Source organism: Marmota marmota, unplaced genomic scaffold (assembly GCF_001458135.2).
Source record: "Marmota marmota marmota unplaced genomic scaffold, marMar, whole genome shotgun sequence".
Taxonomy (NCBI): Eukaryota; Metazoa; Chordata; class Mammalia; order Rodentia; family Sciuridae; genus Marmota; species Marmota marmota.
In genome coordinates, this window is record NW_026000048.1 from 17432404 (window position 1) to 17459697 (window position 27294).

A 27294-nucleotide genomic window follows, 5' to 3' on the forward strand; every position below is an offset into this window, starting at 1 on the left:
TTTTAAAATTTATTTATTTTTGAGACATTACACTTGTATTTATGGTGTACAACATGATGCTTTGATGTGTCTACATTTGTGGAATGGCTAAATCAAGCTGTATAACTTATGCATGGCCTCATATACTTCTTTTTTTGTGTGTGTGATGAGAACACAAATCTATTCTCTTGGCAGTTTTCAAGTATGAAATAGGTTGTTATTAACTGTAGACACTGTGGTATTCAATAGAGCTCCAGAATTTATTCATCTTGACAACTGAAATTTTGTATCCTTTGACCAGTGACTCTACTCCTATACCCCCAGCCTCTGGTTATCACCATTTGCCCTGTTTCTGTAAGTTGGACTCTTTTAGAATCTATATGTAAGTGAGATCATGGAGTATTTGTCTTTCTGTGCCTGGCTCATTTTACTTTATGTAGTGATCTGGTTCATCCATGTTGTAGCAGATGATAGGATTTCCTTCTTTACAAAGCTGCATAGTATTCCATTGTGTAGGGATGCCACATTTTCTTTATCTCTTCATGCATTGCTGGACACTTAGGTTGATTACATGGCCCAGATGTCCAGGCTATTGTGAATATGCTGCAGTAAGTATGGGAGTACAGATGTTTCTTCAGCATGCTGCTTTCATGTCCCTTAGGTATATATCCAGTAATGTGATCGCTGGGTCATGTGGTAGCTGTATTTTTAATTTTTTGAGGACCCTCCATACTGTTTCCCATACTGACTGTACTAATTTACATTGCCATTGGGTTTCCTTTTTCTCCACGTCTTGCCAAGATTTATCTTTTATCCTTTTCATAATGACTGTTCCAACAGATGGGAGATGATCTCATTATGATGATCACTTGAATTTCCCCGATGATGAGTGATGAGCATTTTTGCCTATACCTGTTGGCCATTGGAGAAGCAACTTCTTTGGAGAAGTGACTTTTCATATCCTTTGTCCATTTTCCATCAGGTTAGTTGTTTTCTTAGTATTGAGTTGTTGGAGTTATTTTCTGCTTGCCTGCCTTCTTTCCTTCCTTCTTTTGGTTCGAGGGATCAAGCCCAGGTAAATGTGTTACTACTAAGCTACACCCCCAGCCCTTTGCCTTTGATCAATAACGATCAAATATTTGATCAATAATTATCAATAATGATCAAATATTTGTTATTTAAGTAACTGGACATTTGCAGTGTTTCGGGGTGTCATGTGTGTTTGTGACTACTGAGGAAAATCACATGAACGCATGTGCTTTTGCTTTTCACCTGTTGGTCTGGCCAGAAAGAAAGAAAGAAAGAGAGAACATTGTTTCTTTAAATGTGTAAATTGAATTTTCAACAAATTATGATTGGTTCAATACTTAAGTGGTTAGATTTAATCTCTGAGCATACATTTTTAGATTCTATTAATTTACCACTGTATATCTTATAATTCAGAAACCATAAAAAGGTTACTGATTTTAAACCATGGCATCGAATGAAGGCAATAATTTTCAGGACTTTTAAAGATACAGTTTTAATGTTAACAATTTATGGAAGCCTATGATTTTCCAGTTACATTTGAAGGAAAGAAAGCTTAATTTCCTTTTTAGCAAAATAGTCCATAATGCACATTCATCCAAGAATGTCTACATTTCAAGCCTCATCTGCCTTTTTATCTTCCTGGGATTCCAGTGAGCTGTTGACTGGGTTGTCCTTTCAGTTGGTCATTCAGTCATTTATTCATTAAATGTTTGTTGTAAGCACCTTTCCTCACTCAGGCAAGCTCACAGGAAATTAGAGCCAAGAGTGTACACAAATGGGGACACAGTTGTTTTTGTCAGTGGGTTGTTCTTTGTAAGAACACAGATGAGGGATCAAAGGGATGTTTGAACAGGGTGTGGAAGGGTGGCTAGGTGTCGGTCATTCAGCAATCACAGAACCACCGCATTCAAGGAATGGTGGGAGCCCATGCATTGGGCTGGATGTCTCAGTGCCCAGCAGAGGATCTAAGAACAACTATGTGACTTTATTTTTCATCCTTTCAAACATTCCTTTCCTATTTAAATGCTTAGGCTCAAGTATTGTGTGAGTCAACATTTCTCAGGAGATGACTGCAGAATGCCAGTTGTATAAAACATTCCTGGAAAGAGAAGACCACATCTGAAAATTGCTCTTGAAAAATCCTCTTTGACTTTGCTGATCCACCATTACCCAAGCATATTTGACAGTAAAACACTTTTTGGACTTTCTTTTTTAACATTCCATGGCATCTCAATTCTGTGGAACACTATTTAGGGGAACATTTGTCTGAAATCGCATTATCCAGCATCGGCTTTCGGTATGAAGAAATTCTCTCTTGTTTCAGGAGAAATCTGCAGAAAGAGCTTTTGCTAGTGGGGTATGCATGTTGTGGATCAAGACTAGTGGAGAAGTGTGTAACTCACTTGATAGTTCTTGTCTCTTTGAACAGGCATCTATTTTTATTTTATATTTGATTGATGATAATAGAAAAATACATAGCCCTAAATATAATTATGTGGTCTGGAGCATCTATGGTGAATAAATATAACTATTAGACGCCTTATCTTTTGTTGAAAGAGTGAAGGAGAGACTGCAGTGTTCTGACTTGGCAGATGTTTTAATGGGGAGTCACAGCTACAACATATGAAACCCTCTCAATAGGAGAGGTGATGATATTAAAATATTTCCATCTGTAACTGCTTTTTGAATAAAAGAAAATGTAGTTTATAAATAAGTTAAGAAGATCTTATTCCTTTATTCCTATACGTATTTGCTGAAATTCACATCACATGCGCACTATTTTGTAGAAGAGCAAAATAAAATTTGAAGAATGATATCTTACAGTTGTCCCTTTTAATGGGAAAGTCAGATATTCTAGGAAAGGAGCTAATTATCTTGTTCATTGTGCAGAGAAAGCACACTGAAAGATCTTGGATCTTTGTAAGATTGCAGGCTTTTCAAAATCCTGACAAGGCTGCTTCTAAATTAGTCCATGTTGAGTACTGTCTTTTTGTGGGGTGACAACTGGTTGGTGTTGTTCCATTTAATTGAAAGAAGAAAAGCATTTAAAAAAATGGCTCTTCCCTCTGTTGGATGAGAAGTATCATAGGGAAGAATGGAGTGCCTGATGGGAACAGGGTGTGGCTGGGGTGTAAGCTCAAACCTTTTTGAAGATGCACAATTTACTGTACCAGAGATCTCCTGCCAAATTTGATAGAAGTAGGTTATTCTGCCAGAAGTGGTGTAAGTAGATTATAGGAAACCTACTTATACCTACTTATATGGTGGAAACATTCCTTTCTTGTTTGTTTATACTGCAGTTTTCCCCTCTTCCATCCTCCTCCTCTTTCTCCTCCTTTATTTCTTGGAGATTTTTTTTTTTTAAACCAGAAAGAGAGGGTCTCCCTCTGAGAACTTAAATGGTCCAATGGAGTTAACTGCTTTTACTGTGGTTTAGTTTCAAAGTAAAGTGAAGACTCTCTTTGAAAACTATTTGCGTTAATTAAAATTAATGTATAATTCTTAACAGAAAGAAAATTGCAGAGTTATGAGATTGTGGTCTGCAAACAAGACTCCAGAGATATGCTGGTCAATGTTTAACAACAGGCTCTCTGGGGAACAAAATGACTGATTGGCAGTGTTAATCATTTTGGTGGTGAAAAAAATACTGCCATGGTGGTCAATTTCATTCTATCAACCTGATAACATAGAAACTGTATCTGGTAGAGCGTCACAATAACACATCCTTATACTGTGTTGTCTTTTACGAATACAGTAGATGTATAGAATTCCAGGAGCATATGTAATAATACACTAATAAAATAATGAGATTTCATTTTATCAACTTGACTTGTTTTATTACTTATTTGTAAATTTATATAGTTTAATTTTAAATATGGCAGTACTTAGCAACTCGTTCCCAAATTCTGCAAAATTGAACAGTTGGCCCCCATGATCCAGTTCGTGAGTACGGTCTAGCACCTCGCTTATGTGGTGGACCTGGGTCGCATTCCTGGATCCGACACTCAGTAGCAGTATGATCTCTAAGGCACACTTTCCTCAGTCAAAAAGTAAGCAAGGGGAGTACCTAGGCCACATGGTTGTTGGGAGAATTAAATGAGATGTTGCAAACCTGGTCCTGGCACTAAAGTGGGTACTCAATAATCATAGAGTTTGATTTTTAATAGTCAGGGGTACAGTATGCCTCTATGTATAAATATCTTTCTAGTTCTTTTATATCTTAGATGAATTTAACAATGGGCTAAAAATTAGTTTAACCTTATTTTATTTATTTAGTAAAAGCAATTTCTCTCTTTAGTTCAATTTTTCCATTTTCTTCTTGGTTTCTCTGTGTCCTCTGACAACCTTCCCCCCCCCGCCCCCGCCCCCCCAGTTGTCACTGACAGTGATGGCATTGTCTTTACTCAGTCTTGACAGTGCTATTGCAGTATTGGTGCCATGGAAGTATCTTTGTGAGCTTATGAAGAAGCATCAGTAGCTCTAGAGAGAAGCTGGCATGTTATTCAAAAAAATAATGCAAGCCCTGGAATGAGGGTTTCAGGGTTGAGGGTAAAGTTGATTACTTAAAATTGAAATACTCATAGAGGTGATTACAATTTAAAATTTTAACATTAAATATTAGAACATTTTCAAATAACGAATACAACTAAGTGCTACCTCATTAAGTTGGACCTCGTTCATTTAGAATCTAAAAATTCAGACCAAAGTCCTTAACTTTTTTTTTAAGCAAAACATTCAAATAATTTTTTTTGGTCTGAACTTTCTGAATGTAGCAAGTGAGCAAAATCTAGTTTAAAACACAGAATTCAGTGTATAATTTGTGCTTCAGTCCATTAGACAATTTTATTGATTAGGAATGTTCATGATTTCAAGTAACAGAAAATTACCCCTTCAGTGATTTCAAATAGTTCTTAATATTTTTAGTCTCAGGATTCCTTTAAACTCTTAAAAATTATTAAAGATTCTAGAAAGCTTTTGTTTATGTGAGCTGTATTGATATTTACCATTTTAGCAATGAAAAGGTTTATGATAGTTACATTTATGTAGTAATCATAGTTGAGTTTTTTGTGCTTTACCTACAGATTAATTCTACCAAATTAAATTCTACAAAAATAGGTCTTGAAGTATAGATTATGCACACAGTTCTTGTTGCAGAATTGTTTGTGTGGTTTGGCCCACTGGAAGGAAACTTAATGGTTGAAAGTCTAGCTTAGTCCCAGACCAAGTTGTGCCACAAGTACAACTTTATTTTTCTGTGACAACTTCTACTTAAGTTCTCATTCTGGCTTAAAAACTTAAGTTTTTGTAACTTATTAAGTTTTATAAAAACTTGACATAAATCAGTGTGGGGTTTCACCTCCTTTTTCCTGGGATGTGACTAGTTATTAGGGGTTTATGTATAGCCAGGACTTGGCAACAGGTGCCATCTTGATTTTGTTGCCTGGTTCTCAGTTCCGGATCCATTCAGTTCACTACCAAGGTGTCCAATGTCCCTGTATCCAAAACTTTATTCTCTTTGTTCACCTTTTTCAAAAAACTTGGTTCTTTTCAGTTATACATGACAGTAGAGTCCATTTTGATAAAATTATACATGCTACATGCATGGAATATATCTTATTCTAATTAGAGTCCAGTTTTGTGGATGTACATGGAGGTGGGATTCACTCTGTATTTCCCTCCTTTCTTAACCTGAGTGATATTGTCTTAGAGACACTTACTTCATGGTGTTTTTCCCTTGAGGGACAGCTCGTGCCTTCTCTTTAATGGTTGTAGGCATTAGGTAAGATGAAGTAGAGATTAGCTGGCAACTTCTGCCTTCTACCTATTGTCCTTTACTGGGACTATGGACTCTGAAAGGAGTGCCTTGCCTGAGTGAGAAGTTGAGGAGTTGGAGATAAGGGGCAAAAACAGAGTGAAAATTGTCAGTTGGTATTTCAGAAACTTCTGCCCACATAGTCCTATGCTGTTGAACCTCTGCCACTCAAAAGAAGCATCCCACATGCCAGAGTCTTCATAATCTTGATATATGTGTATATATATTATATATTTATATCTATATCTATATATCTTGATAAAATATATGAGATATTTGAAATATATTTTATATATATATATATATATATATACATACATATATATATATATATATATATATATATATTCTGTTAGGTCTTTGGTTTTTGAACTGTGGATTGGATCAGGACATTGATTAGTGGGTCAAGATCAGCATTAGAAAGAAAGAAAGAAAGAAAGAAAGAAAGAAAGACATGTATTAGAATAAGAGGAATTGTTATGGGATATTACACAAAGCAGGCCTGGGTATTATTTTGAAGCTTTCATTTCATGCACATCTCTGTGTGTACTGAGCTGTGAGGTCAAAAGCATTTCCTACGGTGTGTCTTTTGGATAATTTTCAAGTGCCACTGAATTTGGTATATCACTTAGTGCTCTCCTGAATTTTCCTATTGTCATAGAAAATATTTTATATTAACTTTTTAAAATTTAGGGTGCATGGATTATAATTTTGAGACCCAGCCTGACTGAAAATGTCATGTGGTTGTCCTCATAGGTAGGGCAGAGAACTATTTTCCCTCCAGATTCCAAAGGCATAGTTTTGCTGATAAGAAGACTGAAGATATTGTAACTTTGTGTGCAAACTGTTTCCCTCTCTAGAAACTCTCTGTGGATTTACTCAATTTTTGGATTCTGAACTCTCCCTAGGGCATGCCAGCTAAGATTCTTTGCTCTTTCTATTGTGCACTTAGTTTGTCCTTTAGTGGTAAGGACGAAAGTGGTCCTCCATTTACTGTTTTGTTTGTTTGTGAACTTCTTATTAAATTGATTTGTCCACAGATTTCTTAACTTTTCTTCATATTGTTTATCTTTTTGGTCTCCTTTATAGCAGTTTTCTCTGATTCATCTCAAACAACCCTAGTTTGACAAATCATCCATTATTTTCTCTCTTCATGGCTTTATTCCAACAACCACATATTTGAAAAATTCCTTAAAAAACTTTGCATAGAGTAAATTTCCTTTGTTTAGGAATCTGGTTCTATGTTTTGGCAAACACACATGGTGGAATAGCCACCACCATGATCAAAATATAGAAAACTTCATTACTTCAAACAATTCTTCTCTCCTGGAACCCCTTTTGTGGTTAGCTCCCGCATCTCAGCCTGTGTGAACCACTAATTTCAACAAGTATATTTTTATTTTTTAATTTTCCAAGGTTCTTTGGTGTTTTTTATTTCCATTTTTCCCCTTAGTAATTTGTTCTTTATTGATTTAATTTGATTATGTTGTAATAGTCAACATAATGCTATGGCATGTCCTTTTCAATGTTTTTTTCAAAGTTTTCATGCATGAATTTCTTGTTTCTTCTGGGGCTGGATGTGTTTTCTTGTGTCCTCTTTCATTTACATTTTTGTCCTTTTCTTTCTTGCAGCTGGGTTTTAATGATTGGTGTGGGAGGGGGTCCTTTGTCTCTGTTTTTAGGAACAAAGAGGAGACTGAGCAGCACAGGTAGCTGGCATGATTTCCTCCTCTACTGGGGAGGTCTGGCTCCTGAGGAGATCTTACCTTGGGCTGGGCATGCTGACTGTGGGCTTCTACAAGGGCTGTGAGTGGCCCGAAGCATCGACAGGCCAGCTTCCTGAGGTGCACAGGAGGGACTAGTGAGGGTGAAGAACCCTTCAAATTCTGGAACACAGTCAGCTGGTGAGGATAGGCTTCTTTGAATAGTCTGACCATTGTGCCCCTGGTGACATTTCTGTAGCCACCCTCTGCCAGGTGTTTTTGACTGTTGTGGTTTTTTATCAGTCTGATCCTGTTGACTGTCAATTAAGTTATCTTCAATCTTTTTACTCTCAATGCTTTATTCTTTTAAACAATAATCTTTCTCCTTCTCTCTGTATATTTGTGTATAATACGCACATTTAAAATATTTCAGTTGGGCTTTGGGGGGTAGGAGCTTGGTTTGCCATTTGAGTTGGAAGCATGTGTGTGTGTATTCTATACACACATGTTCACATAAACACACACACAATATATATATATATATGTGTGTATATATATATAATTTTTTGTAGGTAATATGTATATTTCTTTTAAAATATGGAACCTAGTATAGACCATTCACAAATCCTTCTTTTCTTCCTATACCATTAACCTGCAATGGAAAAGGGTTAAAGCTGACATCTTTCTCCTGATCCAAGGCACTGAACACAGCAGAAGTATAATGATCTATTGAATTTTAGCTTAATTATATAATCAATGACCAGGGAAAAGTGCATTTAAAGAAGAGCTGATCTATTCTGTGGTTAGACTCTGCCTTGAGGAAAGGCGTGAGACCTGATCGGTGGGTTGCTCTCAGAGCCAAGGACACAGTCATGGTGAGGTTACACAAAGTGTTCTGTTCATTTTCTTTAATACATACTGGTGTGAAAGATGCCAATTTGAGTATAATTTCCTTTTTTCTCCCCTCAGTCTGCCCACCCTGGGAAACCATATTTAAATAAATGTAATGTGCACCATTTGAAACTTAACAAATTGAAGTGTATTGAACAGTGTCCCCCTCTCCCCACGGATAGTTCTCTAATTCTGTTGTGGAGGCCAATGGTTAAATAGATTCATCATCAAGGAAAATTCACAAGGAAATTCGCCCTGTGGTCCAGAACGTTTGTCAGCAGTTGCCTAGATTATTGTCATGAGAAGAAGTTGGGTCTTTTCTGGACTCTGCAGAGATCAGTGTGATTAGTAATGTCTGTCCTGAGCACACAAGGTAGCACTTGAGCTAAGTATGCTCCACTATGCCAGCAGTTGTTGTTGTTGTTCTTATTAATTCTTAGTTTCCCCTAATTTATTTGGCTTATTTTTTGGCCATAAGCTTTCCTGTGAGACTATACAATTATTATAGAGAACACACAGCTGAATGAAATATTACATTTCTAGTTTTACATGAGTCTTTTCTGGTTGGTTTTTTTTATTTTTTTGGTACTGTGGATTGAACCCAGGGATGCTTCACGACGGAGCAACATCCTACCCGCTTTTCATATTTTATTTAGAGACAGGATTTTGCTGAGTTGCTTAGGGCCTTGCTAAGATGATGAAGCTGGTTTTGAACTCATGATCCTCCTGACACAGGTCTTTTCTTAAAAATAGAATTATTCAATGCTTTTCTCTTCTCTTTAGCCCATAAATTATTATTTAAGTAATTATTTCTTATCTATATTGGGAATTTACAATAGTCACCATATTATCTTTATCAAAGGAATAATATATATGTGTGTGTATAATATGATATTTTTGTGTTTCTAATGTTCTGTTCTCTTATAAGCTTTGTTTTGGTAGTTTTCAGACTTCAGTAATGTCTCAGGTTCTCAAGTCTCAAATCTGGGTATATTCTTGGCTGTAATCCACAGTGACGTTTTGGTGTTGAGTGCTCTATGTCACCTACTTCCGTGTAGTAGATGTCCCATGATCAATACCAGATCAATACCAGCTCATTCTTAAACAACATGTAGGTTATGTGTGTGCCCAAGTGTGCGCACATATTAATTTCTTGCTTTTTACGCCATCATTCAAAATCTAGATGACATTTTCCAATAGCTGATAAGCATTTCACAGTGTGGTAGGTCGGGTTTGCCGTGTAATCCTTTTGATAATGCCTTCTTTTATAAATACATGAGAGAAGTTACAATGGAGTCTTGCTGAGGAAGTAAATCAATAGGTGGCAAGTTGTTTGACCCTTACAGCCAGAAAGAGAGTTTGGTAAATTGTTAGACAGGTTATTGACTGCCCTTTGGAGAGCCAGGGGTTTGGATTCTGTAACTCCTTTCAGCTGGGACTTGTATTTCATGTATGAGGCCTACATTATCATAATCCATTTTTCGCTTTTATGTTATCTATCAGCTGCTCTCGTAAGCTGCCTTTCTGAAAGGCATTCCCCATTTACTTGCTCTAATTCACGGTCTCTCTTTTTTTCTTTTTTTAAATCATAAAATTGATGTTTTGCGACCAGCGGCGGTAGTGTGTGAGTTGTTTATAGAGGTGCTGTGGGGAAAAAAGATTAGTGGTAGAATTAAGAACGAGAGGATGGCTGCTGAAGGGAATTTATGAAAAGACATCATCGCACTGATGCCATAGCCAGGTATGTGCAGAAGAAGCACATTAAACCTGAAAACCCTGGAAGAATGTCATGATTAGAATTATGATATGTCTTTAGCCAAGGTGCTAATGGTCCACTAACAAATTTTTTTCTTAAGTGGTTCTATTAGGTACAAGATGCCTGGATTGACCCTGCATATAAAAAGGTATTATTTTAATATGCCTCTATTAAATGGTGATCATCCTGGTAGTTCCCAGACTGGAATATCAGTGGAAATAGGTAGAATTGCTAGCATATGCCTTATGAGAGGCTTCAGATGTTTAATGTGAGAACTTTTTTCATTTATGCAATTTTACATACCTGAAAAAATAACCCAAATAGGATTATTTTTTTCAAGATGATTAATAAAATTTCCTAGGTACATTTCTCCTTAAGGGAAAAGATTTTCAGGTTTTCTCTCTTTCGCATAACATGCCATTTTTTCCTTTATTGTTCTTTAAACTAACAAACACAATACTTCAGGTACAAGGAATATGAGTTTTAAATGATGCTTTGGGGGAATGAAGCCTTCACGAAGAATGCCCTTGAAGAATGAGTGAAGAAAGCCCGAGGCTTGGCTTTTGGGGTTCAGGCCTTCTGCTAACATTGGGTTCCAGGTGGAAAAGAAAAAAATGAAAGGAAGAGAAATGACAAGTTCAGAGTCAGCCAAAGCCTTTGCAAAGGCAAGTTCACGGCTGTTTTCCATTCTTGCCACGGCAGCTTGGAGCTGGCTTCCATTCAAAATTTCTAGGCATCGGAGGAGGTCTTCCTTAAACAAATCTGTTAACATTTTCATTTTCTGGAGAACACAGCGCTTCATAGATGTAAATTTATCAGTTCATATTTCTGCCTGACGTTGCTCCATCTCCCCAGCTCCCTGGGCCTCCTAGCTCTTGGTGGGTAGATGTGGTTTCAGGCCAGCCTCAGTGGCTCTGCCTGGCTTCTGTTGTCCTGCTGTTTGTTCTTGTTCCCTTTGCTGGTGACAAGCTCTTTGTGCTGGGTGTGTGTTTCCTTCCTGGTGCAGCCATGGCATGGGGTGTTCTCAGAGTTAGCATGTGATGTTCTCTGCCTGCCCTGTGCTGGTTCTCTCTCCCTCTCTCTGTGTCCCCTGCCACTGCTGTCTCTAAGCCTGCATCATGCCAGGTTCACACTGTTACCTTTTCACAGTCTGGTGTCCCTAGGCCAGCTATGTCCAATGGTACAGGAGTTCACAAATAAGGTTGGCACCACAGCAGAGAGAACTGTCCTTTTTTAAATTTTGTCCACTCTGATTCCACATGGGCACACCGGTGTCCTGCCTTTTCCTCTACGTGGGGACCACTGGAGCCAAACTGACAGTTACCCAGACTCAGCCTTGAGACCCTTGGGTGGATCCTGGCCAGGTCTGCTCTGATTAGTCAGAGGTCCTTCCTGATTGCTGAGTGCCATGATGTACTGTGGTACATAGTTTGAATGTCCTTTATGCATGGGGACAGATCTGATATTGGCACAGGTTCCACAATTCACATGTTGCTTACCTTTACTCATTTTGCATCTGCTTGTTTGACCTAGTAAGAATTGGGATTGGGGTGTGGAAATCTCTCCTTATTGGTAAATATGCTGCTTTTCCTGTCTTACCAATTTTACATCTTCTCCCTGCCATGTATACATACATGCCCACTCACTTGAAAGGCTTGAAGCTATAGTAGGTATACTTAGAGTTAGAATAATACCTTTATCAGTGAATTTAACCTTTCTAATTATGTGGTATCTCTATTTTTTTTTTGATACTGAAAATTGAACCCAGGGGGTGCTCTACCACTGAGCTATATCCCAGCTCTTTTTATTTTTTAATTTTGATTCACAGTCTTGCTTAAATTGAAAAGGCTGGCCTCAAACTTGTGATCTTCCTGCCTCAGCTTCCCAAATGACTGGGATTACAGGCATGTGCCACTGCTTCTAGTAATTATTTAGTATCTCTACTCTTAATGACACCTTTATTTAAAATTTTTTTTTGTCTTTAGTGCAATTATTTTATAGTGGAATTAAAAACTATGACAATATTTGTCTTTCAATGACCAAGTATTGCCCATTTAAAATTTTATGATAATTGTTTCCCCTAATTGCCAAATTTCTATTTGTCCTATTTATTCTGTACTGCTCCGTGGCCCCGCCCCCCGTCTCCTTCCTTTTTTATTGTATTTAATTAGATTTTTTGGTACTTTTCAAAAATTTTATTTTTTCTGTTTTATTGGATTTGAATTTATTTGGGCCATTCCCATTCTATATGATTATTGTCAAAATTTTACTACATGTATTTAAGCAAAATCTGAAATTTAATAATATCCCAACCCTTTTTATGAAGGACCTTAGAAAAGGTCAAACTGTTCTTTCAACTTCTGTAGTATTTTAGCTTTGTCTTAAAAAAATTCGAAACACTTTTATTATTCTACCATTGTGTAGGTATTTGTGCACATTTACATTTTATTTGCTTACTGATCATATTCTGCATTTTAGAGTTATTTTTCTTTCTTCCTGAAATGTGCTCTTTATAAATAGCTTCACAGATGATCTGATGGTAGTAATCTCTCTGACAGTCTTTTTATTTAAAAACGTCTTATTTTTCAATATTTAAGGATAATTTTGAATGATACAAAATGATCATTGTTGCAGTTGTTCAGATTAGGGAGAAATAGTTAAAATTATGTATGAAAACCTTCAATAATCTCCCTACATCCAAAACAGTTATACTTTTGGCTCTTGGATAAAATTACTCTCTTGGTTAATCAAATCAGAGCGTAAAATTTGGGCCAAAGCAGAGTTGTCTAGTCCTTCTCCTTGCAAAGTTAGCACTGGCAAAGCAAGCTTTTACTTTTTAAATGTTCTTAAGAATTAAAGTTGCACTTTCCTTAAAACATAGAGAATATACTAAGAAATGTTTAGACACTTCCTCTTTCATGAAGGAGACAAAGGCAGAGAGACCTTGGGGGTCCCCAAGACCTTCCCCAGGTTTGATCATTTCCTTAGGAGGTCCGTTCTTATCTCTTGGCAAAGTCAAACAGCCTGACCTCTCCCCTGGCTATATTAGGAGTCCTAACATAGGACAGAAGGCATGGGGGCATGACAAATGGATGCCAAGAGAACCAGGAATCAGTGATGGGGGTCAGGACATAAAAGAAGCAGTGGATGATTGACTGACACATTCATAAATTTCCTGGAAGATAAAAATACATTAATTTGACACATAATAGATTATATGTCAATGGGATAGGAAATGTGAAAAGATACCAAGCAAAACGGCAAACAGAAACGCATGCAGCACTCCCCGGAGAAGCAATGCTGCAAGCTTCCAGGGTCCTCTCCTAGCCGAGTCACATGCGATTCACTTAATTCCCTCAGGAACAAGTTGTGACAACACATGTCAAATGTTGCCAACTAGCGAAGCTTGTTAGAGACTCAGTGCCCAGGTTTTTCCTGGGAGTTTATTAGCAAATTCCAGACGCCCATAAGGAAAGCAGGTGTTTGTCTGTACAAACTGCTTTGGGCTCAGGGAGTCAGTCACTCTTATTGGTTAATGGTGATGAAAGCCTTCCCGAAATTCAAGTTCTCAAACATCAGCCAGGGCCCAGTGTTGAAGCAGGCCTTTCAAACGATGGCATGTGAGACTGCTGAATTCACTCTTTCCTACAGAGGGCCCACAGGAAATCATGATATAATGATAGTTTTGGAAGCTAAATTCTGCTCTTGTTTTTATTTATTTATTTATTTATTTATTTATTTTTTATTAGTCTGCTCTTGGATTCTCTTGTTTGAGTATAACTGCAGCAGTGGAGATAAACAGAAAACCAGAGAGGGAGGGTTCAAGTGCCCTTGAGGCAGAGGATGGAGACAGGAGTTACTGCCCACAGGGTGGCAAAAGGGGAGAGGGTGGACTACTTGATTTTTGCGGGAGATAAGGATAAAACAAGAGATTTGCTAGAAAGGGCTAGCATTCTTAAAATTAGTGGCCTCCTACAACCCAAAATAGATGTATATCTATAAATGAGCTTCCTGAATCTTAGCGTGATTGACATTTCAGATAGGTTAGGTCCTTGTTGAGAGATTGGATGTCTGGTGTCCTGTAGGGTGTTTCCTAGCATTCCTGGATCTTCTTCATTAGGGGCTAGTAGCCTTCTCCTTTCCAGTAAATGTCCACAGTATCTACAGACATTAACTGCTGTCAAATGTCCACTGGGGCCATGGTTGAGAACCACTGCATTAACATGTAGGATTTAAAATAAATACATTTGTAAGGATCTTAGCTTTCTGTGTCTCAATGGGTTATTAGTGTCTCACGTTGGCAGTAGTTTTCCATTTGTAAAAGCTCTTTCCTGTGTTTCCAGACACAACCTCATGAGAGAGTGAGGATTGTTGAAGCCCCATTATACAGATGAAGGCAGTGAGACACAGAGGTGAAGTCACTTCACAGTAAAACAAAGAGAAAGTAATTAGTAATAATAATCCTATTATTATCAATGGTGGAAATTTGGTTGAATGTGCACTCTGAGCCAGTCATTATTGGAAATGATTTATGTGTTTTCGTTTTGTAACCAGCCTAGGAGCTATCATTATGTTTATATGAGGAAATCCAGGCCAGAAAAGTTAAGAAACCTACCCAAAGATACATAGCTGCTAGGTGGAAGAGGTCGGTCTAAACCCAGGCAATTTGGCTTCTTTTATACCTTTGTGAGCACTGGACTCTGGGTAAGAAGTCAGCATTTGTAGGTTATCACTCTTCTTCCTAGTATTCTTTCTCATTCCCAGCTCCAGGAGGTTACCATTTCCTTATTCTGTTTTCTACACCCGCACAACTCTGCTCTAGTGGATTTCTATAACTTCTGTATTTTTTATCAACCAGGTTTAACAGAGAGAACAGTTTTGAGCTGGGTGAGGTGGTGTGACCTATACTCCCAGCTACTTGGGGGACTGGGACAGGAGGATTGTTGGAACTCAGGAGTTTAGGGCCAGACTGGGCAACATAGCAAGATACTATCTCATAATTAAAAAAAAAAAAATTGAAGTCATCTTTCTGTGACCTCACTTTGGTCTATCAGATTTAGCTTTCTGTTGTTATCTTGATTCTTCCTTTCATCATTTTGACATTGGCATTTCGTAGAAGTCTGGATCTGTTGTGGTTGTCAGCCCAGTCTCCATAGATACGCTCACCCATTCCTGTGTCCTTCCGCTGAGAGACTTCTGATTCGATGCCCAGACATTTCTCAAGGGCTGGGTGTGGCTCAGTAGTGAAGTGCTCACCTAGCATGCACAAGATTTGATTCCCAGCCCCTCAAAAACAAAACAAAAGAAAATATTTCACATTATCTTCTGGGTCTCTCGGCCAGCTCCTAATCTATTATATGTCACATTTCCACTGTTGTATTTTTATATTCCAAGAAATTTATGAATGTGTCAGTCTGTTATCCACTCTTTTATTTATTTTTTTTCTTCCACTTATTCCTGGTTCTCTTGGAGCATCCATAGGACACCCTATGCCCTGTGTCCTATGTTCGGACTCCTAAAAAGTGGCAAAAGGAAACATGTGACCCTTCCTTTTGGCGTGGTGAAGAAGTCCTCTTCTTTTCTTGATACTTCTACTCAAGATGTTGATGGTTGGGAGACTTTTTCACAACCATTTAAATGCAGCATTTGGAAGGAGTTAGAATTAATTGCATGGTTCCACCAATTAGTTTTAAAATACGTCACTTCTTTGTTCCTGTGATTTCATGGGGATCTGCTGGCCCCTCTGGTTTCCCTTAGCCTTTGCGGTAGTGGTGGGGGTGGTGGTGGGAGTTGAGACTGTGACTTCAGAGGGGAATGTTGTTGGACTAGTTTAGATGGACATTACTACATAGACGTGATATTGAGAAAGCTAGTGTTTGACAGGATTTTCAGATGAGTTTGGCAGAATTAATTAGGTTTCTCCAGATATTGTAATTATTATTTTTATATAATGAAGTCCATGCTGCCATCTCTGTAATTACACTTATTCTACTGAGTCTTATGGTGCCAGCTCATGAAGCCATTCCACTTATTCTTGACAGGCATTTGATTTTTTTAGAGACCTTATTCTTTTGAATTTTGTTAGCTCTGAATATAGCTTGGATCTCCCAGAGCCACAGATTTTAAATTATTTTAGTACTCATGATTCCTTGTAGTTTTGGATATGAATGACTTCTTTTCTTCAGCATTTATTATTTTGGCTATAATACTAAATTGAACTTTTCCTCCTATGTGAAACTTGTGAATAATTTCATCCTGTTGTGTATCTTTAGAGAAAAGTTCTGTTGTATGTGGCTGAAACACTATTACAAAATCATTACTTTTTATTAATTTATTTTAATTAGGTATATATGACAGCAGAATACATTTTGATTCATTGTACACAGTTGGAGCACAACTTTCCATTTCTATGGTTGTATACGATGTAGTGTCACACCATATGTGCAGTCATACATGTACCTAGGGTAATGATGTCCATCTCATCCCACCATCTTTCCTGCTCCCATCAACCCTTCCTACTCTCTCTCCCCTTTGCCTAATCAAAGTTATTCCATTTTTCCCATGCTTCCCCCTTCACCATTATGGATCAGCATCCACTTATCAGAGAGAACATTTAGCCTTTGGTTTTTGGGGGATTGGCTTGTTTTACTTAGTATGATACTCTCCAACTCCAACCATTTACCTGCAAATGCCATAATTTTATTCTCTTATAATGCTGAGTAATATTCCTTTGTGTATAAATACCATAGTTTCTTTATCCATTTATCTATTGAAAGGCATTTAGGTTGCTTCCACAGTTTAGCTATTGTGAATTGAGCTGCTGTGAACATTGAGGGGGCTGTGTCACTATAGTATGCTGATTTTAAGTCCTTTGGGTATAGACTGAGGAGTGGGATAGCTGGGTCAAACAGAAGTTCCATTCCAAGTTTTCTAAGGAATCTCCATACTGCTTTCCAGATTGGTTGCACCAATTTTGCAGTCCCACCAACAATGTATAAGTGTGCCTTTCCCCCACATACTCTCCAATATTTATTGTTGTCTGTATTCTTGATAACTGCCATTCTGACTGGTATGAGATGAAATCCTAGCAAAATCATCGAATTTTAGTGTTGAAATGGCAATTGGAAAATGCTCATTGACATCTTGTTATGGTTCTAGATATAATCTCAAGTTTGCACAGCTTGTTAATAAAAGTTCATTGCTCTGGTCATCAAGTCAACAGATCATGTCTTGTAAAAAACTGCAGAAACTTTAATTTTTAAAACTCTTTTTTCAAATAAGCTTGTTATAGGATGCCAATATCAACCATTATAAAAGTGGCATTTTATTTATGTGTGTGTATTTCGTGAATCCAAACCCATCACACTTTCTCATTGTAAGGTGCAATGGTGAGAATCATTAGATTACTTTTATGAAATGATACTTCACAATTAGAGGTATGGGTGGCAAGTGGAGTCTCATTAGTATCCAAACAAAAGTCAATTGTGCACCACAAAGAGGAAATTCATATATACACAATAAAGCACTTGCAAACTGTACCCCCCTCCCAGAAGTTTACTTCTCAATCTTAGTATGCTCTTTAAAAGTTAAATAGAATTTTTAATTAAGCATAAATGGCAAGAGAAGGTTGACTTTCAAATGAGTAAGCCTATAAGATAGTACAATAGGGTTTGAACAGGCTAAGGTTCTGCAATGCATTTGAGAATGAATTTAGTTATGGTTTTAAAAATAGTCAAAATATATACATAAAATCTTTGAATGAAACATCATGGAACCATGAAGATCTGGCATTTTATTCCACAGAACATATTTCGAAAAACAAAACAAATCATGTGGAATTGTTATTGTAGCTTTAAAGTATAGGGCTAGGTAGTTACGATGTTTTGAAGTTTAGTGAAATTCAAATTTCAAGCTCTTCTCTCTCACTGGAGGACAGTTCAGAAGTAGCCACCAGAAGGGTGTAGCCTCAAAGTCAGAGAGACAAAAGTCTCTGACTTTAGGGCGAGGAGAGGTAGAGACCTAACCTACTTGAATGTATAACTCTAGTGTTGACCAAGGTTCAAAGCAATTGAGCTATCAAGTTTCTCATTCTGAGATAGAAAAAGAAAATGTCAAGAGAATATTATACAGTACTGAGTACTGTATGTGAGCAATGATCTCTTCACAGTCTAGTGGTTATAAAAACACAATGATCTTATATAACTTAGGTTATTTAAACTTTGAAAGTACCATGGCTTTATAACGTAACCTGAAAATACCTACCAAGATGTCTCCAAATTATTATGAAAAAAATATGATTTGGGTTTGTATATACTCTATGAAGGCAAGAAAGTGGTGTAAGGGTTTTGAAGGATGTTAATTAAAATAGATTTGTTCAACAGTTAAGGAGTTAATTTCAAGTTACATGGAACATTGACTTCCATGGGGCACTAAGTTCTTGAAGGATGCTGAAAAATACGAGAAATGAGAATGCATTTTCCTAGTATGCATGTGACTCAATGTGGCTACAGAATAGTTCACCTTTATTTCAGAAGGGCTAATGTACATCGAGTAGGTTTTACAGAATTTATTGGTGCTGACAAAATCAGCCTTCTCATAGGATGTCAGGGACAGGGCTGCCAAAAGAACCTTCTACAAGGAGAGTAAACTTTGAAACCACAAAGTATGGAGAATGTCTGAGAAACATAGGCAGAGACAAAGGTGGACATCAGCAAGGAAAAGGACTGGGGGAAGGAAATGGGAAGGATGTCCTTTGGGGAGCAGGTCTGAGCTCCATGGCTTTTGTGATGATGGAGTCATGATCAGAGGTCCCTTTCGTGCCAGTTGGGCATGGGAAGGCATGATTGGAGAGAGCTGCAGCCATGGGACAGTGTTAGGTCTTCACCTACACGTGGGGAGGAAGTGCTGTCTCTTTATCACCAGGAGTTCATCTCAGGACATAAAAGGCAGCTCTTATTATGCACATGTCACCCACTGCAGCTGTCCTGTGGCCCACCGTGGGCTCTTAGGCTTTGCCTGATTATTATCTTTTCCTTCTCTCCCTCCCTTATTTCTTCTGTCTGCAAATATTTACTTGTTTGCTTATTTACATATTTCATTTATATACAAATATTTTTAATGGACACACAGTAATTGTACATATTTATGGGGCACAGTGTGACCTTTCAGTACGTGTGTGCATGGTATGTCATTATCCATTTAAAGTAATTGGTGTATCATTTCTTCATGTTGGGAACATTCAAAATTCTCTCTACGGCTGGGCATGGTAGCACATGCCTATAATGCTAGAAGCTATGGAGGAGTTGCAAGTTCAAAGCCAGTCTCAGCAACTTAGTGAGGCCCTAAACAACTTATTGAGACCTCTATTCAAAATAAAAAGTCAGGGGCTGGGGATACAGCTCAGTTGGTGGAGTGCCTGCCTTGCATGCAAAGGCCCTGGGTTCAATCCTCAGCACCCAAAACAAAACAAAACAAAACACCCCACAAAAACCCCACAAAATAAAACATCAAAAAAAAAAAGGCTGGGAATGTGGCTCAGTGGTTAAGCATCCTTGGGTTCAATCCATGGTACCAAAAATAAATAAATAAAACTCTCTACAGCCTATTTTGAAATAATTAATTGTTGTCAACCAAAGTTATCCTATTGTGCTGTGGAACACTGGCAATTATTCCTCCTGTCCAACTGCACCCCTGAAATCATTGTCCACCCTTTCCCCATCTATCCCTCCCTGATGCAAACATTTATTGAGGTCATACTGTGAATTAGACCCTGATAGGGACTGAAGACATAGACAAAACTGTGCTCTGACAAGGGACAAGATAGCCTGTTCTTGCTGCCATACAATTTTCACTGTATTGTGAGTCAGAGAGACATGTCAATCAAAATACAAATGAGTAAGATACTAAAACAGAGGAAGTCAAGTACATCCAGTGTCCATTCCTAACCTAAATTTGGGAGGCCAGGAAAGCTTCCTGGAGAGGGTGACATTTAAGGCAAGACTGGAAAGATAAACACAGTTATTCAGGGAAATGGGGAGGGAAGAGAGAGGGGTGTTCTAGGCAAGAGGAATAGCTTTCCAGGAGAGATGGGAAAGAGGGGTAAACTGCAGGGAGTGGAGTGGTGGCCCATGGTGAGGGAATGGAGTGTGAGTGAGAAGTCTGAAGATGCCTGGGCCTGGGGACCTTGGAAGACAGGAGGCTGGACTGTATTCTAAGATCTGTGGGAAACCACCGAAAGATTTTATTCAGAGAATAGTGTGACCAGATTTACATTTTGGAATATTTGCTTTGACAGCTCAGATCAGAAGGAAAAGACTGGCAAGTGTTAGAAGATGGATGTGGCCTAGAATAAAGAGGTATAGTGGAAATGGACGTGTGTGAAATTTAGATATATTTAGCAGACAAGTTAGTAAGTGATTGATTGGACGTGCGAGGAGTCGAGGTTACTCCCAGGTATCTGGAAGAGAGGAAGAAGAAGGCCAAGCAAGAGGAGAACTAGGACATGTTTGCTAGAAGTGTCCATAGGGAGTCATTATGACTTTGGGGAAAGACACTTCTGGAAATAAGCTGCAAGTCAGAGAGTTGAGGAGGGAGTTGGAGAGGAAATGAGTAAAGACAGTGAAGTTAGCCTCTTTTTATAGAAGTTTGGCTTAGGATAGAATGATGATATACACGCTGGCCTGGTGGGTGGGTGAAGGGGAGGGATAATAAAAGAGAGGAGAGTTTTGAGCTTTGAATCCTGCTTGGAAGTAGCTAACACAATAGAGAAACTCATGTTAAAATTTTGTGAGGAAAGTGGGGAAGTCCGTGCGATAGAGGATTGTGAGAATGGATGGGATCCAGAGATGACCTTAGCCAAGAGGACTAGTACCTCTTCCATTGTGACAGAAGCAAGGGATGAAACAGTTGGTGTTAATGCTTTGTTTTGTAGCACAGTTATTTTAACTATGTTCTTTTAAAAATCTTCTCCACAGACACTACCCAAAGCAGTCCTTCACCACAGTGGCAGATACACCTGAAAATCTTCGCCTGAAGCAGCAAAGTGAATTGCAGAGTCAGGTAATTTCTGAAAGCTCTATTTTGTGTATATTGGTATAAAAGATTATTCTAACGGCCACTCTTCTAAAATTTTTGTCATTGTATTATTCATGCCAGTCACCAGCCAGCAGGGTGACTGACAGCAGGCCTGTTTGGGAATTCTGGGTGATAGTATTGAACATCTGTATTGTTCCTAGTCTTGGATCATCTTGATATTGTTGGTTCTGTTATTCACTTGGGACTAGAGCAGATAAATGAGTTCTGGTCAGAGTAAGTGTTTTCCAACAATATTGATATATTTGGCCCCAAATATTTAAAAACATTTTATAAATAGCTTTTCCACACCGCATATGTAGGGAAAACACAAGGTGTTAACTTGACCCAATTGCAGTGCATGTGGGGCTAACACCCCGTCTGTGTATCTCACACCAGCTACTAGCTTTGTTTTCATCCTGTCACTTTATTCATATTTTTTTCATATGTCACATTGACAGCATGAACAAAGATTAGAACACCACAATTGGCTCCCACTCAACCATTTTGGATGCCAACTTGCCTTCAATATGGTGAAGCACATCGGCTAAGACTAGGGTTTAGAATGGCAGGGTTTCCTACAGGGACACTCAATTGCTTTAAGAAACACAGGACATTCTTTCAAAGAAGGGACCTTGCCTGACAAGGTACGGGAAGATGGGCAACAACTACATTTCAGTCCATTGATCAATGATGTAGTAAAGCCACACCAAGGAAGGAGGAAGGAAAGCTGGATGGTAGGCCCCCTTCAGCTGTTCATTAGTTGTGGCCTTGGGGCAGCTGCCCTGATTCTTTGTGCTTTTGTAAAGTAAAATGGTCTCTGTTGTCTACCTGCCTTGAGGTGGCTGCAAGTATCAAATGGGGGCAGTCAGGCGTGAAAGCATTTTGAAAAGTTAAAAAAAAAATTGTGACTGGAGAGTCTGATGATGGTTTCTGAGAATTCCTGGTGTGGAGAAGAAAAAGCAGAACATATGAATAGAAAGGTGCCTAGTTAATAGTCTTTGAAAATGTCAGTCTCAAGTTCTTCGTGAGAGTTATTAGCTTGTAGTCACCAAGAATAAAATTATTTCCTTGGTGTCTTAATCACAGGGGAGATTGTGATTCCCTTCCTTCTTTTTCTATGGAACTTGGAGCCATTTCTAAGTCTATTCAATTACAAAAAATAGAACTCAAAGAAGGAGACTTGTTTGGGAGCTAAGGTTTGTTTTTCGTAAAATACTAATTGTTATGTTCTAAGCCATTACTTCTAAAAATTAAGTGCTGGTCAAAGAGATATACTGTTATGGAGGCCAGCAAGGATTCCCCTTGCCCCTTTATGCTTCTGGGAGTACCACAACTTGGTTCCAGTCTGTGAAGATCCATGTGCCTTTCTTCCATATGCCAACTTAGCATTAATCAGAAAATTCTAGGTAAATACTTCAAACATATTCTGGTACTGTGCAAAATAATTTATAATTAGTTTATTCTCCCTTCATTGAGTCTGTAGGGCATTTAAAAAAAACAAGAGCACTAACACACCTGGAATGACTACATTTAATTGAATGACTACTTTTAATTGAATTCACAGTAAGAACTTGGAAAGGGAGGGATGTGTGTGGACTGCGCTGGGTAGAGCTTTATGCTAGAGGTGGGGAACCCTTACATGTTCTCTCTTCCTTTATTTTTCTTTCTCTTTTATTCCCAGCCCTCCTTCTCTTTGAGAGGGTCATAAACACTACCAACAGTTTATACCTGGGGGCTAAATCTTCTCAAGCTTTGGGATCCATGTTAGGTACCAGGTTGTCATGATAGAATTGTATCAAATGAAAGAATAAACAAGGACACACCAAAGTGGAGTCATGAAGGTTGAAGAGGATTTTGGTGTAAATGCTGACTCCTTCCTTTTGAAGGCACACGCTCTTTTCAGGCCCATGAGTGGTTAGAGGTGCTTCAGTTCAGCTCAGAGGCAAGGGTTTGTTGATTTCCTACTATCTATGTTTGGAAGCGCAATGGAAAAAGGAGGTCATTGTTTTCTTAAAGGTTGTTTTCATGATTCCCCATGTAGCAAGCTTCAAACTTTGCAAGCCACCATATGCAGATACTTCTAGTTGGTGGGAGAAGAGGTAAGAGAGATATAGGCAAAGTATATGGGGTCACCAGCCAGTGGTCAGGAGAAGGCACTGGAGTCTCTTTAAGATTTTGCTCCACGTGGACATGGTGGCTCATGCCTGTAATCCCAATTACTAGGGAGGTGAGGCAAGAAGATCCCAAGTTGGGGCAATGTAGCTAGACCCTGTCTCAAAAACAAACAAACAAACAAACAAAAACCAAAAAACAAAAAACAATCAAAAAACTAAAAAGGGCTGGGGCTGTAGCTCACTGGTAGAGGACTTGCCACATATGCTCAAGACCCTGGGTTTAATTCCTGGTACTATGGGGGGGGGAAGATATTTTGCTCAAATATGATCTTTAGAAAGAAAATGTAAATGTCATCAAGGAGGCAATATGGAGAAATTCTGATCACTTCAAGAAACATGAATTGATTACCTATTATGCACAAGGAATCATGTTGAACACGGCAATATAAAGACATCTTCAACAGCCTTTTATTATTGCAAGCACATGATTTTTCGTGTATTATTTCATATTTCATCAACTCTCAAACAAACCTACAAGATATTTATTACTATTTATATGTAGATAAAGAACTCAAATTTTGAAGAATTTAAATAACTTGCCCTTGCAAGCTTAGCTGGTAAGAATGTGAACTTGGAATAGAGCCCGGATCTGTGAACCTCTGTTGTCCTAATAGTTCCCTGGTCTTGCTGCCCAGAAAAAGCCTACAAATGGATCAATAAGGAAATTATTGCAACACAAGGGATGCTCCAGTGTATTTAAAGGTAGGATTGGTCATAAAAGGGAAGTATGAAGAAATCACTGGTATTTTTTTCTGGATGAGAGGTTATACTTCAATAAGAGTATTTCCATTTTCGCAAAAGAGTGGAAAGATAGGTTTCCTAATGGTAATACTCAGTAATGGCACTTGATCTAATTTTAGCCCATTGTATGATTTGATTCTGCAACAGATCATTTCCTTAGAGTGTTGATATCTAGAATTGTGAACAGCTCACCAGTTGGGGTAGAGAATTGACTATTCATTCATTTTTTAATATTCCTTGTTTTGGTAATTTGTGATGGCACATGAAGCAAATAGGTTCATAGCTCCCAATCTTCAAAAATCTTGACATCTTTTAGAATTATTTGGTTAAAACTAGTTCTCTTCTCTCAGTTCATTAGTTTACCAAATGTGCAAATAGGGTGGAAAAGCGAAATTAATTTTCCATCTACTTTAGAATGTTGTTTCTAATCACACATTGTTATTTCATCCTTTAGTTTTTCTTCCGTTTTTTTTCCTTCCTTCCCTTTGAGAGGGTCATAAACACTGGAAGTAGTTTATACCTATGTGCTGAGTCCTTTAAAGCTTTTTTTTTTTTTTTTTTTTTTGGATCTGTATTAGATGCTACATTGTCATAGTAAAATAATATCAAATACTGAAGAATAAAGCAGCTTCCAGGAGTTCGTTTTTCAGAACTGGTACCAGGCAGTAGTTTACAGGCCTTTGTCCAGCTCCCAAACAACTTTTGGACATCTGCTTGGCCAGCTACTGACCACAGTGGATGTGGGCTGCCCTGGAACTTGGCCTTCAAGAGGAATAAAGGGCGGGGAAGGCCTTTTATCATCACTGGCTCCCTTTTCATCAGACATCACAGGATGAACTTCTTCAAAGAAATAACTTCAATGGTGCTTAGGAGCCCCACTGGCCTGCGTAGCCCATTCAACAAGAAGCAAAAGTGAAACTTCACTCCCAGTGGGAATAATAACATCGTAGTTCACCTGTGAGGCGTCAGGGTTTTATTGCTTTCTTTAGGACCATTTATTGCTTTCTTTGGGCCTATTATTATTATTATTATTTTGTTGTTGGAAAGTGAGTCCAGAATTTCAAATTTCTGACTCACACATGGAACTTTTGGAATCCAAACTCTTTGTAATTTGGGGAATCCTTCAATTTTAAAAACTCAAGCCAGATGAAAAACCCCTTACAGTAGAAATGTCCTTAGCTTGTTATTCTAATACACTGTTGTTGAAAGCATTTCTTTTTCCAGGCTGCATGGCACACACTCTTGGAATCGAAGGCTCAGATGTTTTGAGTCTTCTAAGTCAGGGGTCTGCAGATTCCTTAAAGGCATGGAATTAGGAATTTCAAGTGGAAGCCCCTCGGCCAACCTCCAGAAAAGAGAATACCGTGGAGCTGTGTGGCTGACCGTGGGTGGGTGTGGGGGCCAAGCCCCTGCCTTCTCCACATTACCCCTGCTTCCTCATCCCAGGGCCTTTGGAAATCCTGGGCCTCTGGAGGGGACAGTTTGGAAAACTATTGCTCAAAATGAAGATGAAGTGTTAGCTGCTTCCCCACTTAGTTGTTTATATGATTGGCTTAGCTGTTTGCAATCATGCTGAAAATAATACGGATTGGGGATTCTTTGTGTTCTTAAATGGATTGTGGGTAATTTATGAGTACAGATAAGATAAAAGATTGAAGATGATTATGGATAAGATACAAATGAAACTAGGGCCTTTGAGTCTTTACTTTGCAATCTGTGTTGATCCTTTTTTAATCTTGCAAGTTTCTGCAGAGGAATATAAAACATGCTTTACAGGAAATATGATCTTTGATAGTGGTAAGGGTGAGAGGGTAACAAGATTTTTTAAAATAAGGAAGATGATTGTTAAACATCTTCATGGGAGGATTGGAGACACGTGTTTAATATAAGCATTTGGAAGTTCAAAAATGAGGTATTGTGGTGTGCTTGCCTTTTTCCTAACCCACCCTTAACCCCTTTCGGTATCTCTTCATTTTATGTTCCATTTTCAGAGGGTTTCTGCCTCAATTATCTGTCATCTAACCACCCAGTAAGGTGTTAATTACCTGCAGCAAGACCTCTGTTGGGTGGCAGTTTCATTTTAAAGAGCATCCACTGAAGCAGACTTCTTTGAAAGCAATAAATCCCTGACCAGGGACTGCAGTTACTATCAGATGATGACTGGTGCACCATTTTGAATAGCATCATCTGTATGTTTCAAATCCCATTTCCTGGTTCCTTACAATGTCATAAATTAGACCTAAATTGCAGTTGTCCCTGAGCACTGTGCCACATTCTATGCCATTGGGGATACTGCAGTGAGTGGAACCAGATGAGGCTTTCCCCTCAGAGGACTTATGGTCTAGAGGGAAAGAGGGTGATAGTAAAAACAACAGGGCTGGGGTGTAGTTCAGTGGTAGAGTGCTTGCCTGCCATGTATGAGCCCTGAGTTTGATCCCCAGTAATGGGGGAGGGGTGAAGAAGGAAATAGTAGCTCTGATAAGACCTGCAGAAAGAGCTGAGTGTATGTTAACTATGTTCTTTTGGGGGTACTGGGGATTGAACTCAGTCAGAGGCACTAGACCACTGAGCCACATCCCCAGCCCTATTTTGTATTTTATTTAGAGACAGGGTCTCACTGAGTTGCTTAGTGCTTTTGCATCACCTGTATGTTTTTGCTTTTGCTGAGGCTGGCTTTGAACTTGAGATCCTCCTGCCTCAGCCTCCTGAGCCACAGGGATTACTGGCATGCTCCACCAAAGCTGACCTTAACTGTGTTTTAATTTAGTATTTTCTGGGAGTCGGAAGCCTGGTGCCTTTCTGCAGATGGACCCATCCTGGCATCTCAGAGTGCTTTGCTGCATCCTGCCCAGCCACAGACCCCATTTCTTCATGAGGGTGCATCTTGCTCTTCGTTTCCTCATCTTAGCTGACTCTACTCTTTGTTGGATCCTCTTACTGTCCCTTGTCTCATTGGGCTACTTCAGACTTCTAAACAGGAAGATAGACTCTTCACAAAGTTTTTGTTGGTAGTTTTTATGTTTCTGAGGATCTTGGACAAGAAAATGTTCATACTTGCCTCTTAATTTTCTCATTCTTTTCAATTTAATTTTGACAGCTTTATTGGTCACGTCTTTAAAATTTTTGTTTTTTACC

The 27294-nt window shown here is 38.5% G+C and overlaps 1 protein-coding gene across 2 annotated transcripts in view; it reads left to right on the top strand.

The window, feature by feature from the left end:
• The window catches only part of Nebl (nebulette), a 337929-nt gene that overhangs the window by 115281 nt on the left and 195354 nt on the right, over window positions 1-27294 (top strand). For both annotated transcript variants that reach the window (XM_048812743.1, XM_048812744.1), the window contains exon 2: window positions 21145-21229. In XM_048812743.1, coding sequence (XP_048668700.1) covers window positions 21145-21229 — 85 coding nt within the window. The remainder of the gene's footprint in view (window positions 1-21144; window positions 21230-27294) is intronic.